At 40.2% G+C, this 17349-nt stretch overlaps 1 protein-coding gene across 1 annotated transcript; it reads right to left on the bottom strand.

Moving 5' to 3' along the window:
- Positions 1-4264: 4264 nt before the first annotated feature.
- On the bottom strand, positions 4265-17311 carry LOC135077031 (uncharacterized). Its single transcript, XM_063971623.1, has 7 exons — positions 17202-17311; positions 16869-17042; positions 12907-13115; positions 11406-11559; positions 10465-10733; positions 8700-8912; positions 4265-6695 (listed from the first exon to the last, which is right to left on the bottom strand). The coding sequence occupies exons 1-7, from the start codon at positions 17251-17253 to the stop codon at positions 6642-6644; spliced, it is 1125 nt and encodes a 374-aa protein (XP_063827693.1). The 5' UTR covers positions 17254-17311; the 3' UTR covers positions 4265-6641.
- Between the last annotated feature and the right edge of the window lie 38 nt (positions 17312-17349).

Here is a 17349-nt window from a genome sequence, read left to right as displayed (position 1 = left end):
AATAACTAGAGATGAAACGGATAGTTGTTTGGCCGGATACCGGATACCGGATATCCGGCCAGCTGCTAGGCCGGATAGCCGGATATCCGGCGGCCGGATAGTTGGCCCATTGTCTCGTTTCATGTCGTGACGAGTTTAGCGCCGCACAGGTGCTTCGAACGCGATCAGTGGGTCTATTAGTAGACTAGACTAGTCACACTTTTCGAAAATCGAATCTGTCCGAATAGAATGTCAGATTTTGTCACTTGTCTAGGGGGCAGATCAATTCGAGCGATTTCGGTTGCTATCGTGTGTGATTGAATAGCGAAAATTAAATTAGTTTACTTGCTGCGTAATCTGACTGAACTGCATGCATCATGTCATCAAACCATCAGTGAAAAAAGATCGCCTTTTTTATTTGGCAATATTTCGACATTAACAGATATTATTTACTACAGGGTGGCCCAGAAGAAAATTAACTTTTGAAAATTTAATGAAACGAAAACTGTACATTTTTGTAGAACTTTAACTATTGCAATTTAAAGGAAATTTAGTGCAATTTATTTTAAAATTTACTTCCTTTTATAAATTTTATCGTGCATGTGATTCCCTTGACGTTTACAACATTCGGTCAACATACATCAAAATTTTGGAAAACTTTCGTTAGAGTTACCTCGAAATGGATTCAGGATGGATGAATGCTGCAGAGTTTTTGGATTATTAGAGTATACTCTGCTCATAAGGTAACCCCGCAAAAAGAAGTCTGCTGGAATGAGATTAGCGCTTCTTAGAGGCAGTGAGATTTCATCCCTGCTTAATTGGTTTGTTGCATTGAAAGCATGATTAATTTTTGAGAATGCTATACTGGTAGGCTGAAAAGCTTTTTGATTTTTAAAGCTGCAAGATTCGCAAGGCTATGACCGGAGAACTTGGTTTCACCAAGATGGGGCTACGTGTCACACTTCAAATGAGAGCATTTAGATGGTAAGAGACATGTTCCCACAAAAAAATAATTTCAGGCAGGGGTGACATCTCCTGGCCACCAGGAAGCCCTGATCTCACTCCAGAAAATTCTTTTTTGTGGTGTTACATTAAGAATAGAGTATACTTTTATAATCCAACAAACATGCAGCAACTGAAGCTGAGCATTCGGCAAAAAATTGAAAATACGTTTCGAGGTAATTCTAACGAACGCATTTCAAGATTTTGATGTATGTTGATCGAATGTTGTAAGCGTCAAGGAAATCTCCTGGGCGATGTAGTTTAATAAAGGTAAATTTAAAAATAAATTGCATTAAATTTCCTTCAATTTTCAAAAGTGAATTTTCTTCTGGGCCACCCTGTATTTATGTATTCGTCATTAGAGTGAATAGCCCAGAAAAAGAAATTAGTTTTTGAAAGGCTTTTTGAAGAATGGCTTTTTTGTAAGTTTTTGGACTTAAGCCGTCATTATTATAAGCCATTTTATTGATATTTACCTCAAAGATTAATGTTTTTCATTTTATTAATAGGAAATTGTCGTCGTTTTTTAATATCCGGTATCCGGCCGGATAGTGAGTTACTATCCGGTATCCGGCCGGATAGTAAATTTAGGCCGGATATCCGGCCTACCGGATAGTTGCCGGATATCCGTTTCATCTCTATTAATAACCCAGTATGATAGTAGCGCCAAACCTGTAAAGCATCCGAATGATGATGAAGGAATTCCAGTGAAACCGTCTGGCAAAGTGTCATTGTTTGACTTTCTGGAAGATAAACTACCTAAGAACGTGCCAGAAAAAGACAAAAACCGCTTATATCCATCAAACTCTGAAGATAGAGGGGGAAATCATGGTCATGAGAGACATGGCAAAGGTAACTCTCGAGGTCATCACTTCAGTGTTGTCCAACGTGGCAAAAATCGGACTAATAATAGTACCGATGGTAGCGCCCTCTTGTCAATGTCATATCTGAGACACTTCAGCGTCGTACAACTACAATAATAGAATAAAGAGCTTTATTTCTTGTGTGCGCGTGCGCCGGTTATTAACAAAATCTGTTCTTCAATGAGTTGGTGATAAGTATAAATTTTGTTAATTATGTTGGTTCAGAACAGCCTATCTAGTACGTATGATATTTGAAAGGACATACGACACATTTTCGATGTAGCTACGTAATGTGCCAGTGGCTATTTGATGTGCCGTCGCCCGCACAATTGGCCAAGTGCGTTTTAACCGACTGCCTCGGGTGAGATCCGAACCTACGTTTCGTGATTCGACTTCATTTACTTTATGCGCGTAACAAAATGTATACATCAATGTGTTGAATAGGTAAGCTTCTCAATAGCTGTGCTAGCTGCCATTGTAAATTAAATTCGATATTGTTACATAATGTAAGACAAAATCTTAGAGCGGTGATAAGGTGTGTTCACATTTCAACACGTTCAAAATTTCTAGCGGACTACAATGTGAACGAACTAGCTCGTAGAGACGATGGCCGTTGGGGCAGAAAAGTTTTCGAGTGGCGACCACGGGCTGGAACACGTAGCGTGGCAGGCCTCCTACTAGGTGGACCGACGATCTGGTAAAGGTCGCGGGAAGAGCCTGGATGCGGGCAGCGCAGGACCGTGCATAGTGGAAAACCTTGGAGGAGGCCTTTGTCCAGCAGTGGACGTCATTTGGCTGAAACAATGTGAACACAGCTTTAGCGGTTAGCGGGGGTTTAATCTGCACGTCATGGTTTCAACTTATCGGAGTTTTCTGTTTCTTTTAAATAAGTAACAATTGTTATTTCATAGATCTACTGAAATTGTAATCGTTTTGCAGATTATAGCCTCTTGTATCGAGTTTGTTTTTAACAAGCTGGTTCTAATAGAACGAAAGATCTCATATTTGGTATCATATCGCTCATATTGAAGCTAGCTTGTTGGAAACTACTTGTATCATACTAGATACAGCCGATTCTTGAAGACTGCTAATTCAATGTCAATTTTCACCTTTACATTGAGTGTTTTTGAATTTATTTTCAATCTTTTTCAAAGGAGGTGATGACGAACCTATTCTGAATTTGGGCCTTATTTTAAAATAATGTCGCAATCACTTTTGATGTATGTAACAGTTTTCACGCGAGTACTTAATTATGTTATATTCTAGCCAATTATTTGTTGTTTTATCTAAAGCTAGTTGAGTGGCAATTTGTTTACTATATTAATGTTAAGGGCACTATATTCGATTGACAAATAAAATAGCTATTTATACTGTACGTGTGTAGACAAAACACCTAATGTTATTTACTAGTTTAGATTTCTTTATAATATTTCAATTTATTAATATTTTATTTGTCGACCGGATTCGACTAAATGCATGCTATGCTGTGTTGTGACTGACTTTGTATATAAGTGCGTTGCTCCGATTCTATAAGGGTAGCTATAGGTCTATCAATTAACTGCGTGCTTGAATTATGGGAGCGACACGGGACGGCTGGTGGCATTGACTTATTATGACGTGACAGCTGACAGAGTATACAAATCTGAAGTCTGCTGACGTTAGAGTAGGCGCTCACCGTTGATTTTTCGTCGGCCGATAGTTTAGTCGGGCAGTTGATCAGTATGGGCATGTATGGGAGTGCGCACACTACGCCGATTCGATTTGGCCGATTCTTCATACAATTTAAAATCGGGCACAACTATCGGCCAACTAAAAATCAACGGTGTGCGCCTACTCTTAGACGCCAACAAAAACATCCTCTCGTGCCGCTCCCATGTCTCAGGCCCTGACTGATTAGGCCCATAATATAGCAAATAGAGTGCTCATAGTTACTCCATCTTACAAGGAAACAACTGGAGGACTGAAGGGTGTTATAATAGCTAGTTTTGCACTTCATTTTAGGGTTTTCCCTAAGTGCAGACTGGATCACCGTTTATTAGATTCAGAGCAACGCAAATTCTTGATGTTAAAGTGCAATAATTGTTAATTACTGTTCGCTCAGTATTCTTTGATGTGGATCAAGTTATACTGATTTTGTGGAATAAAATGTAAGTTTTAATTAATTACTTGTGTTATTACTAAAAATAATGTGTTTCACTGCAAGAAAGCTTTTATTTCGTATGAGATAAGAGCGGTCTTGATAGATTCTACACTATCTCCAGTACTAACATTATTATAACAGAGAAACCGTATCTGATGATCAATTTGTTACTCTTTCCCGCAAAAAATTACAGGGTGTTAGGTACCTTACACCCTGTATAATGGATTTTGATGAAAACTTACAAGAGATAATAAAGAGTAAACGGAAAATAAAAGGCTAGTTTTTGCAATAGAAGTATTTATTACACGTATAATGCATATTGCCATTGAAAATATACAGGGCGTACAAAATATCTCCATTTTGGGATAAATAAGCTCTCACCAGTCCGTTGCGTTGAATTTGGGTCCACTGGAGAACTTTTATTATATTCTAGGGCTTTTACAAACCCTTAGGTAATGTCAAATAATAATACAGAGCCTGAATAAGGCGTATGACATTAAAACATCGCTCACACAATTTTATTGTCACACATGTTCAAATACTGGTTTTAAAAATACATAGTTTTAAAATTATACAAATTTTGTGTGAAAATCTGACAAAATGATATAGAACCGCTAGTGGGTCATCATATAAGAAAAATTAAATGAAACTCAATCCTACACACACAAACTTACATAACATTTATAATATTATTAAGTTAATTGTTTTACAATGTGTGATTATATTCATATGTATAAAATAGTGGACCCTTTATCTACTTACAGACCTCAGATTAAGGAACAACTGAAGGAAGGTTTTCGTCAAAATCAAACAATATCAAATATTTAGACCGTTGAAATACATCACAAGTTGTAGGTTTTGACATTGTCCAAATCCAATGTTTTATAAACGTTCTAAGGTGTAATTGACTCTAAATAGATTATAACATAAAAGGGTTTTGCCTGTCGTCTAGGAAAACATTGGCATATACTTCTAGGCCATATTAGAAAAAACAATATTGCTAAACGCACTATGTGCACGTTTTTTATGCTCATAGCTATTGCTATAGCTATTGATTTGGGCTAAAGTTGAATTCTGACGATTCCTAATTTTATTGGTCATAGATTTTAGATTATAAAATCTTTAGGCACTTAACTTTCAGCACCATTACCCAAAAATCAGATGTAACCTGTTGACATTGATGTGACCCGTATTTTCCCAGAAATAAAAGCGACAAATACGGTGTAACTGTTATTTTGATACACCGTTGGTTTTCAAGAACTGTATGATATAATTTGTATCTTTAATATTGTTTTTTCTTATATGGCCTTAGATATTTTTGCCTCTTTTCAATGAGCACGCATATTACGAGAAATAATAGTTATACTTATATGGAATAACATGTTTTCTAATACTAATGATTTACGATTAAGATCGAATACAATACATTTCTCAAAATACTATAATATTAAAGGATTGCAGCACTAAAATATAAATGCACTTCGAAAGGTATTTTAAATACTGTAATTTAGAAACAAAGATAGGAATCTTTGGGAAGCCCTAACCCTAAACATACTAAATTTAAAACATATAATAACATTTAAATCTCCATTGACACTTAATGACTAAATGAGATATATAATATCATTAATACATACTTTATTATGCAAGCGACACCGTGTGATGCTTATTTATGTATTTATTTTGGAAGTTTATTATTACAAGCTAAAAAAATGAGCGATACATCTACGAAAGCGTAAAACAACTGCAGATGAAGTTATTTATAAAATTAAATCACATATTTTCAATTTGAAGATCTTCATCTTAAAAAAGAATTTAAAAAAATTTTAGTCTTAAAATAATGAAAATTAAGTACTACGTATAGAAACTTTATGTTCATATAAAATCTTAGTTTACATATTCCCGTTAAACAAGTAAATGCAGTTTTAGAAAGTATTAGAAAAAGCGAATCTCGATAATTGCTTTTTGGTATTCGCAGTCTTCAATTCTACTTCTTTAGTTTTCTTACAATACGTGGTTTTATTCGCCAAAATGTTTGTTTATATTATTGTCCGTTCACATATAAAATACTACAGCGAAAAGTTACGGGACGCAATAGTTTAGTTTAGTACATTTGAAATCGCCGAATCAGAAAATATTTCATGAGTAATTTTGTAAAAAAAATATAAGATTATTATTGTTGGGCAGTGAAAGCTTAATATTTTATAGAAATAGGCTATTTGATTGGTTTCTAAAAACAGTTTTAGACACAATGCTGTTCAAAGGGAACCAGAATACTGTCTTGAGCAATTTTGAATGTTCATAGTCTTTTAACAAATGTTTAGACAGTTCTAAAACTACTTTAAATTTCATTTTACGAATCTGTGTAGACAGAAAATTATTGAAACTATACGCCATTCAATTCCTTATTGTATTTCGTCCATTTCAAAATGTATCCACAGTATTTTTATCACAGTGTTACGTTAGGAATACAAAGTCAACATATAAAAAACTGAGCTAGTTTAAAATCAAGTTATACAAGATTTGCAACTTAAGAAATTACGTTTTAAATGGTTAACATCCATACCTTAAGCTCCACGGGTAGATTGAGAACTACGGTTATAATATTTTCGACTTAAGCAGACTGGTGTAAGGTATCAATCGATTTACGTATCTGGTCATAGCAGGAGCTCCTTCGGGAAGAGATTCATTGATGCGTAGTCCTCTAGTACCTGGAACGTTCAAAAGAAGATGTTAATTTTAATAAATAGTCACTATTTTCGCGTTGTCGGATAACGGATAACGCAAACCAATAAGATAGAATGCAAGAGAAAATGTGCCAGCTATTTTTAGATTACTCTCCTAAAGCGCGAAAATAAGTAATTTTGCTAATCGCTATGTATTAGATAGCGATAAGTCCTACAAGCTAACACTTGTCGCCTCTACCGGTTCATTCGGCGCCGTCGATAATCTCGAGCGGCATTACGCGAGTTAATGACTTGTTTATCGCCATCTATTTGAAGGCGATTTCTCTAAGCACCAAGGTACAAAGTCCTACCTGCAAAAGCTTCTGGGTTCCAGCGGCGTAAGAGCGAGCGAGACGACGGCTGATGTCATCGAAAGTAATCGCTTTCTCTAATCGCGAGCTGTTAGAAAGCTATTACCTTCAAATTAAAAGGTATTAAGTACTATTCTTACCAGCAAAAGCTTCTCAGGAGTAGGTTTAGGCACGTCTAGCTGTAGAATCGCCTTGAGTTTCTCCCCGCTGAGCACAATCGCTTGTTTAACAGCAGTTCTGCGCAGGCGCTGGGTTCTAGCGGCGTGTGCGCGTAACTAATCGCGATCAGTCTGAAGGCAATTGCTCTAATCGCCATCTGTTTGAAAGCGATTAGCCCAAATGAGTAGGTACCAACCTGCAAAAGCTTCTCAACAGTGGGTTTAGGCACGTCTAGCTGTAGAATCGCCTTGAGTTTCTCCCCGCTGAGACAATCGCTTGTTCAACAAAAATTCTGCGCCGACGGTGGGTTCTAGCGGCATGTACGCGTAAGTAATCGCTATCTGTTTGAAGGCGATTGCTCTAATCGCCATCTGTTTGAAAGCGTTTAACCTTAAATGAGTAGGTACCAACCTGCAAAAGCTTCTCAGTAGTGGGTTTAGGCACGTCCAGTTGCAGGATCGCCTTCAGTTTCTCCCCGCTGAGGCACAATCGCTTGTTCAACAGTAGTTCTGCGCCGGCGCTTGGTTCCAGTAGCGTGTGCGCAAGCTGAAGATATCGTTAATCGCTATCTATTTTTGAAGGCGATTTCTCCAATCGTTATCTGTTTGAAAGCGTTTAACCTTAAATGAGAAGCTACCAACCTGCAAGAGCTTCTCAGTAGTGGGTTTAGGCACGTCCAGTTGCAGGATCGCCTTCAGTTTCTCCCCGCTGAGGCACAATCGCTTGTTCAACAGCAGTTTTGCGCCGGTGCTAGGTTCCAGCGGCGTGTGCTCGTAACTCTAGACGCTATCTGTATGAAGGCGATTTGCTCTAATCGCCATCTGTTTGAAAGTGATTAGCCCTAAATGAGTAGGTACTATCCTGCAAAAGCTTCTCAACAGTGGGTTTAGGCACGTCCAGTTGCAGGATCGCCTTCAGTTTCTCCCCGCTGAGGCACAATCGCTTGTTCAACAGCAGTTTTGCGCCGGTGCTAGGTTCCAGCGGCGTGTGCTCGTAACTCTAGACGCTATCTGTTTGAAGGCGATTTGCTCTAATCGCCATCTGTTTGAAAGCGATTAGCCCTAAATGAGTAGGTACCAACCTGCAAAAGCTTCTCAACAGTGGGTTTAGGCACGTCCAGTTGCAGGATCGCCTTGAGCTTCTCCCCGCTGAGACACAATCGCTTGTTCAACAGCAGTTCTGCGCCGGCGCTTGGTTCCAGCGGCGTGTGCGCGTAACTCTAATCGCTATCAGTTTGAAGGCGATTGCTCTAATCGCCATCTGTTTGAAAGCGATTAGCCCAAATGAGTAGGTACCAACCTGCAAAAGCTTTTCAGCTGTGGGTTTAGGCACGTCTAGCCTTCAGTTTCTCCCCACTGAGACACAATCTCTTGTTTAACAGCAGATCTGCGCCGGCGCTTGGTTCCAGCGGCGTGTGCGCGTAACTCTAATCGCTATCAGTTTGAAGGCGATTGCTCCAATCGCCATCTGTTTGAAAGCGATTACCTTCAAATTAGAAGGTGTTAAGTAATATTCTTACCTGCAAAAGCTTCTCAGTAGTGGGTTTAGGCACGTCCAGTTGCAGGATCGCCTTGAGCTTCTCCCCGCTAAGACACAGTCGCTTGTTCAACAGCAGTTCTGCGCCGGCGCTTGGTTCCAGCGGCGTGTGCGCAAGCGAATAGCGGCGGCAAATGTCGGCCCACGCAGTTAAATGCTTGTCGTTCGCTTCCTCCGCTACTGATGCTATGTCGTTCTGGATAAAAAAAACGGCAATCAGCTGACGTAAAATGTGACGTGTCAATGAGGGCATCGTTTTACTTTTTTTAACAGTTGGCACCACTAGCAAGTGACAGAATCTTACTCTACAGTAGCGCGATCGTCGTGGTGAGTGCAAATGCGATCCTCCTATAGCTTCAGCGCTCATCAGTTGGCGTCATTATCTTAGGACCTTACTTTACTACTTTTTAGGCGCTAACTAGTGGGCGCTAAAACGATAGCTGTCATTGGATGTTTCTAAATAAGCATGGCAGCAGGGTTCTGGAGTGGATACCGTGTACCGGAAAATGCAGCGTGTGACGTCCATCCAAAAGGTGGACCGACGACATCATAAAGGTAGCAGGAAGGTGCTGAACTCAGGCCGCTACCAACCGGGCAACATGGAAAGCATTGGGGAGGCTTATGTTCAGCAGTGGACGTCCTATGGCTCAGATGATGATGAAATAAGCATAGGCGCATAACTGAGTAGATAGTACCATGTGACGTAAAATAACTGTAACAGTTTACAGGTGAAATCTTGCTGACGTTTGACATAAGCAAGCGTGCAAGGGCGTGTTGACGAGCCGGTTTCTGTCCGGTCCGTCACACGTCCTAACACAAGAACATCTTACCTTAGCCAGCGTAGAAATCGCCGTCCCATAGTAATCATGAATCACGGACCGGACTTTAGCTCGATCGGGTAGTATATTAATTTATCTTGACACTGATTCTCACCTTAGCCAGCGTAGAAATCGCCGTCCCATAGTAATCGTGGTTAATCTTGAAGATATCCGACACCAGCTCAGCCAGGCTTCCCTGCGTGGTGTTGGCGTCATCCACCACGTTGTACGCCTGCCGGTTGGCGCCAGGCAGACGTCCGTCACGTGGACCGTGTTCATCTTGAAGTCAGCGGTCCAGAGAAGCGTCATTATTATATTACTTTATCATGACATTAGATTCTTACCTTAGCCAGAGTAGAAATCGCCGTCCCATAGTAATCGTGATTGATCTTGAAGATATCCGACACCAGCTCAGCCAGGCTTCCCTGCGTGGTGTTGGCGTCATCCACCACGTTGTACGCCTGCCGGTTGGCGCCAGGCAGACGTCCGTCACGTGGACCGTGTTCATCTTGAGGTCGGCCGTCCAGAGAAGCTTTCATTATTACAACCACGTCGAGTTAACTACGTATCTGGCGGCCGTGACGTCACATCGACGCTCTGGTCCGGACGGGGCGAACGCGCGGTGTACGTACAAGTGGGAGGGAGTCGCATTCCAGCGAGATGCGCAGTTAAAGCCCGGTCCGTGAGCACGTAGAATTCTGTCCAATGACCCCTAGCTACCCGTCCTTATCGCTCGCGCGTAATTATATTGCTGTCGCGACTGTGCGACGGGCGCCCGCAGTGAGTGTGCGAGCGCGATAGAAACATAATTACGCGCGAGCGATAAGGATGGGTAGCTTGGGGTCATTGGACAGAATTCTACGTGCTCACGAACCAGACTTTAGCTCGATCGGGTAGTATATTAACTTATCTTGACACTAGAACTCTTACCTTAGCCAGCGTAGAAATCGCCGTCCCATAGTAATCGTGGTTGATCTTGAAGATATCCGACACCAGCTCAGCCAGGCTTCCCTGCGTGGTGTTGGCGTCATCCACCACGTTGTACACCTGCCGGTTGGCGTCAGGATGACGGCCGAGCGTCCAGGCCGCGCGGCAGACGTCCGTCACGTGGACCGTGTTCATCTTTAGGTCGGCCGTCCAGAGAAGCTTCATGGTCTCGTTGAGGTGCTTGTATATGCCTCCGTATAGAAGCCGGGGCGCTGTAAGTTAGATAGATTTTTTAATGAGGGCTATCGTTTTAGCGCTCACCAGTTAGCGCCACTGTAGAGTAAGGTCCTGTCACTTGCTAGTAGCGAAGACAGTGGCGCCAACTTGTGAGCGCTAAAGTGGTAGGAGGACTATCGCATTTGCACTCATCAAGATGGCGCCACTGTAGAGTAAGGTCCTGTCAATCGCCAGGGGTGCCAACTGTTAAGTATAAAAACGATAGCCCTCATTGCAAATAGTGGGACACATAAATAGCAGAACTTTATAATAGTGAAGAAACAGGAAGAACAAAATACTAAGAATTAAACATGTCACGCTGCTGCCAGTACAAGAGGTGAAATGTGACAGATGCGCGGGGGACCTGCGCCTCAGACCAACTGCCAAAAAGCAGTAATTTAAACTGTCACACCTACACTATCCATGTGCACTCAAACAAATGCAAAACTCGGCTTAGACATCGCAAACTGTACTTAAAACTATATCTGTTTAACCATAAACACGTCCTTCATTCGACAGACCGAAGATCTGAAGAAGTGAAGGTCACGGAAAGGAGGATACAGGCAGTGCAGGAATAGTCATTATGGAAATCCCTGGGACAGGCCTATATCCAGCAGTAGAGGTCTTTGGTTTAAAAGGAAGGAATATGGATAGCTTGGCAGACTCACTCAAGCTCCTCCTGTCAGCGACACCATACACGATAGCGGGACGAAGCACCGTGTAGTTGAGCTCGGGCTCCAGTTTCTTCAGCTCCTGCTCCACTTTATACTTCATACGGCCCTCCACGGTCCACGGCTCTACGGGGTCGCTTTCTTTGTGAGGCTGAAACAAGATAAAAGTTGAAGAGTGACGACAATTTATTTGGTTTGCAGCATTTATTTATTTACTGATGAAGATAAACTAACCATAAGACATTCTCAGTATACATTAATAGGGTTTAATTCAAAGAATTGGGTATTTTTAAAGGTAGGGCCATTGTGGTGTTATTACAATGGTGGGTGCGAATCGCGGGAAAAACGACATACATATCGAATGTTTCACTGATTCTTATTGTAAAAAAGCCCAACTTTGTACTTCTTATAATAGTGCGAACGAAGCAATGTGGTCCCAGAGTATATTACAAGTAGTCCTAATCTACTCCTCGAGGACCACATTGCTTTGGAAGGACAATTATTTGTGACATCCACGAGTGTGACCACTCACACCCAACCAGTCTGGCTTTTGCCTCGATACCAAAGTAAATCTGCCTCATTACTAGAGTGAATTAGAGAGATTCATGCTTCTGAAACCAAATGACCTGACGATGGTGATTACTGACCTTGTCACTGCTATACATGTGCCCGCTAGATATCTCCACGAGCCGAGGCACGTTCTGCTTGGCACATTGCTTAGCCACATTAGTGCTGAGCGTCACGATGCCTTTTGCATATACCGCCTCCGTCTGGCCGACTAAAACAAATCTATAGACTGTGTCGACAAAATGACCAACCTTGTCACTGCTATACATGTGCCCGCTAGATATCTCCACGAGCCGAGGTACGTTTTGCTTAGCACACTGTTTAGCCACATTAGTGCTGAGCGTCACGATGCCATCTGCATACACATCCTCCATCTGGCCTACTAAAACAAATCTATAGACTGTGTCGACAATGACCAACCTTGTCGCTGCTATACATGTGCCCGCTAGATATCTCCACAAGTCGTGGCACGTTCTGCTTGGCACACTGCTTGGCCACATTTGTGCTGAGCGTCACGATGCCTTCTGCATACACCGCCTCCGTCTGGCCTACTAAAATAAGTCTAAAAGCTATCTGTCGCGAGTGACCAACCTTGTCACTGCTATACATGTGCCCGCTAGATATCTCCACGAGCCGTGGCACGTTCTGCTTAGCACACTGCTTGGCCACATTAGTGCTGAGCGTCACGATGCCTTTTGCATACACCGCCTCCGTCTGGCCGACTAAAACAAATCTATAGACTGTGTCGTCAATGACCAACCTTGTCGCTGCTATACATGTGCCCGCTAGATATCTCCACAAGTCGTGGCACGTTCTGCTTGGCACACTGCTTAGCCACATTAGTGCTTAGCGTCACGATGCCTTCTGCATACACTGCTTCGGTCTGGCCGACTAAAACAAATCTATAGACTGTGTCGACAAAATGACCAACCTTGTCGCTGCTATACATGTGCCCGCTAGATATCTCCACGAGCCGAGGTACGTTTTGCTTAGCACACTGCTTAGCCACATTAGTGCTGAGCGTAACGATGCCTTCTGCATACACTGCCTCGGTCTGGCCGACTCGCGTCTCTCCCGCGCAGTTGATGACGAGGGACCAGGATGCGCCGTCGGCAGGGTCGAGAGCTGATGCGCATGATGCTGGAAAATGGAGCTTGTAAGTCAAGGGGTAAGGAACATTTTTCAACAAAGCCCTAAATACGTGGTGTAACAGAAAATTAAGTGGAAAGTGGTGTAAAAGAAAAGTAAGGTAACAGTAAACTCTTCGCTTTTGCATGATGCTCTGTAAAGAGGGAAAACGGGACTTGTAAGTAAAGAAGTAAAGGTCATATTAATTTCGGTAATGAATATCGGAAGTATCGGAAGTCATCTTGTATGTAACTGAAATCAAATTATCTATACATGAGCCAAGCTGCGGTTACTGATTCCAAACTAATAAATAACGAGGTGTTGATATTTGATCTAATCGACATAACTATCTTTAAAAATAACTTCGCGAACCTGGGTGTTAACTTAAAAAAAGTCGTTAAACACTCGAACAGTTCGACCGTTGATGACTTAGCACGCACGTCACGTAAGCACAAGCGAAGACAATGGTCGATGTACCGACGACATCAAGGTAATCACTGTGACATCTAATGCACTTGAAATAGGTGCGATTTTAAAACAAAAAATAGTGTAATTTGTTGTCGACTGTATTATTTTAGTTTTCACAAGCCATTATTTAACAATGCGCCGGCATATTCACGTGTATCATAATCATAATGTCTGTCGCTGATGATTTATAATGTTTATGCTAAGCAGAGTTTTGAGGAAAATAATGTCAGTCGGGTAAAATAATAGTCATATAGTTTCACTAGCTTTCCGCCCGCGTGGAATTTTATCTGTCACAGAAAAACATTATCGCGCGCGTCCCTGTTTCAAAAACCGGGATAAAAACTCTATGCCTTTCATCAAAATCAGTTAGTGGTTTTGACGTGAAAGACAGACAGAGTTACTTTCGCATTTATAATATTAGGATACAAGGAAGAGGGGCAGCCACAGTAGGTAACACAGAGTCGTTCAGGTGAGTGCCAGGAAGAGGTGCAGCAACCGCAGTTAAGGAACGGCTGGGACGAACAAGGATAGGCGCATCAAGCTCGTAAGCCTTGATAGGGTTACACTGGTTGAGGTGGCCCTTTTCAAGACTTGGAAGCCTGTGGGTAACAAACCATTGGACGTGGAGAGGGTCATTAATTATACGTATATTTTCTACTTTGCCGAACTTTAGCGCGAGAACGGTTTGTCCAAAACATATGAATTTGGTCTTATTCAATGCAGGATTAAGTGCCCTTCAACCGTCATGAAGACCACTTTTTGATAGGGTAAGTCCTTTACGCGGTATAACCGGAAAACCGAAAAAATGCCTCTTTCGGGGGCCCCCACCACTTAAGCACAACTCCGTCGAAATCGAAAACTTAGGAGAGTCTTAATGGGCAACCAATGAAGCCATTAAAACAATAAAATCTTTTGTAGGAATTATTTCCGATTTAAAAGCTAATTCTACTGGACTATATTTATAAAATCTATTATAATAAAAATAAGCAAGTACGATATAAAATATACTACAACAAGAACTACACAATTTTGTTGCAATATAGCACCTTAAACAACTATACATATAAAATGCCACAGTATAAAGCTTGATGTACTTTCGTCTGTACATGAATATTGTAACTCCGTAAAAGTAGGAAGTTGTAATAGCTAGTTACAATAACTTAATAGGAGCAAGATAAAAATGTACAACGACTATTACTTTTGCTTGTATCGCTGTTACTCTCTAATTAGAACAAGACTCAACGTCTTGTCTATGTAAATGAGTGTGGATACTGTTATTAGTTTCGCCTATACTGAGTATATCTGTATTTCTATTTTACATGCATGGCTATGTATTATTTATTATTATGCTAAAGAGAGCAGTCACTTCCTTGTGGTACTACTTATTTGCCTTGTTTGTCTCACTTAAAAATTATCCCATTAATATTGTAGCCTCCGTGGCTTAAATTTTTTCCATACTTCGTCCTAGTTGGTCATACAAGCAGTTGTTATAAATAGCATTTAAGGCAGGGCTTATGTCGTTAATTACTAACTGAACCATATAGCAATTAAATAACAGAGCAATTACTTTGGTAATGCAATACATAACTGCTTTCACACCAGTCAATAATAAATGATGAGCAACTCTGTTAAAAATACTACAGTGGCAATGTGTTGTTGCATAAATTATGCACATACCTACTAGCTTTTGACCGTGGCTTCACCTAGTTTGTGACAGATCGTCATAAATTATAGCCTATATGTTATTCTGGGTTATAAACAACAATACTGTAAAGTTTCATCAAAATCCGTTCAGCAGTTTTTGCGTGAAAGAGTAACAAACATGTTAACAGACATCTAAACATCCATACAAACTTTCGCATTTATAATATTAGTAGGATCATTAAGTGTTACTACAGCAATTTAATAATTTTTATTCTGAGACAGGTGAATATCAATAGTTTTATCACTTATCTTACATCTATAAAATAAATAAAAAGAGCTGTCAGTTTTATTACATTTTGATTAAGATCTATTAAAATTTATCATAATAGGTATGTAAGGCTATTTTATTTATCATGCAATACCTACGGCACTGTATTACTACAATTGAGTGGTAAACTTATTTTGCATGAAAATGAATTTAGTTTATTTTAAGCAAGTTAAGCTGCTGCATACTGGAGGTAACAGTGGAAGTGACTCATCCTGAGTTGATAGCTTATCTCCACTAGAGAAGTCATTGACAGGATTGTTTATAGCTTATTGTGCCTTTCGGTGTATTTTTTCCTCAATATGATGTCAGTTTATTGAAATCAGAGACATTACTCTAAATGGGTCAAATAATATTTAATATTTTTCCATTTTTTGATCCTCATCAACTACTGGACTTTGGAGTGGGTTCCTAACTAAAGCATATTTTAGCTAGAGGGGTTAAATAATTCTTTAAAAAATATGGTGGAAACATTGCTGGTTAATGTGAGTTTGGCAAGTCAGCATCAACATGAATTATTCATTAATAATTAAATTTAAATAAATCAACATTAGTGATGAGAGGAGGACAGAAAAGATATTATGTGCAATTCATTTCATAATTCATAAAATTCAAATACATAGTTCTAAGTTGGGCTTATAATGCAAGAAGTTGATAAAGCCTTGCAGTCTGCAAAATCCAATTACCTACATGTAGCATTGCTATTTATAAATCATTCTTGTGTGAGTGTACCTAAGGATTACCTTTGATTGCATAGAAAAATGATGACAGAAAACCATGTAAAAAGAATGAGCAACTTCTGGAAATATTGCTTGGTAAATCACATTTTGACAGCTCTTTTCTAGAAAGATTTCCAATAAGATTGAGTTTAATATAAACAAGACCATATACCTACATAGATAACAAGCATAACAACTCTTAATAAGTTAGCTATTGGGTGTTAACAGGAAAACTGTTATTATTGTATTAAACAATAAAGGTATTAAACTATTTTCATGTAGTCAAGGTGTGTTACCTTGGCAGTCAATTTTACAGTATATTAAAGGCTTCTTTATTTGAAGCTGAAGGAGGATAAAAAATCAAACAGATTGAAATGTAATCTATTCAGAAGTAGTAATAGTAGAAGGCTTATTTGTTTTCACACACAATTGAAGTTGTTAGGTACCTAGTGAAGGGTGGATTATTAAGGACCTGTTTTAAAGTTCATATTTAGTATTTTATCAACTCAACAGACAATATTTGATCAATATCGTTTAGAGATGAAAAGGTACCCAGAAACAAAATATATGCTATTGATATATTATATTAACATCACATTATGTACTGACCTGGATTAATGAGGTTTGCGCTCTTATATTCAACGCGGGGGTCTTCAAAAACTTTGGTGTGCGCGGGGTTTAGAAAGGCCAGCTGCGGCGGGGTCTTGTCGACCACTCGCACGCCGCTCACCAGGTCATTGGCAACCAGGTTCTCGACCAGGTTGCGGCCGATAAAGCCGCACCCTGAAATATTCACGAAAAAACATAGGTCACCGACGATGACTAACACTGCGACCGTTACAGGAACACCAAAAAACCCGCACTGTGTTACATCATGAAACTTTCACTATAACACCGAACACATTGTATAGTGTGAATGATGATGATTTATTAAACAATTACCTCCTAAAACCACAACTCGTGGTTTTGAATTATCACCGGCAGAACCAGACATTTCGCTAGCGGTTCCACAAAAGTGAATGACAGTTTGACAGATCACGGATGACGGATGAGCAGGTGAAAGTGTTGCCAAATACAAAAAAGAAACGTC

The sequence above is a fragment of the Ostrinia nubilalis genome, chromosome 12 (assembly GCF_963855985.1).
Source record: "Ostrinia nubilalis chromosome 12, ilOstNubi1.1, whole genome shotgun sequence".
Taxonomy (NCBI): Eukaryota; Metazoa; Arthropoda; class Insecta; order Lepidoptera; family Crambidae; genus Ostrinia; species Ostrinia nubilalis.
The sequence above is the reverse complement of the archived record's forward strand: the minus strand, read 5'-3'. Positions and strand labels throughout refer to the sequence as shown.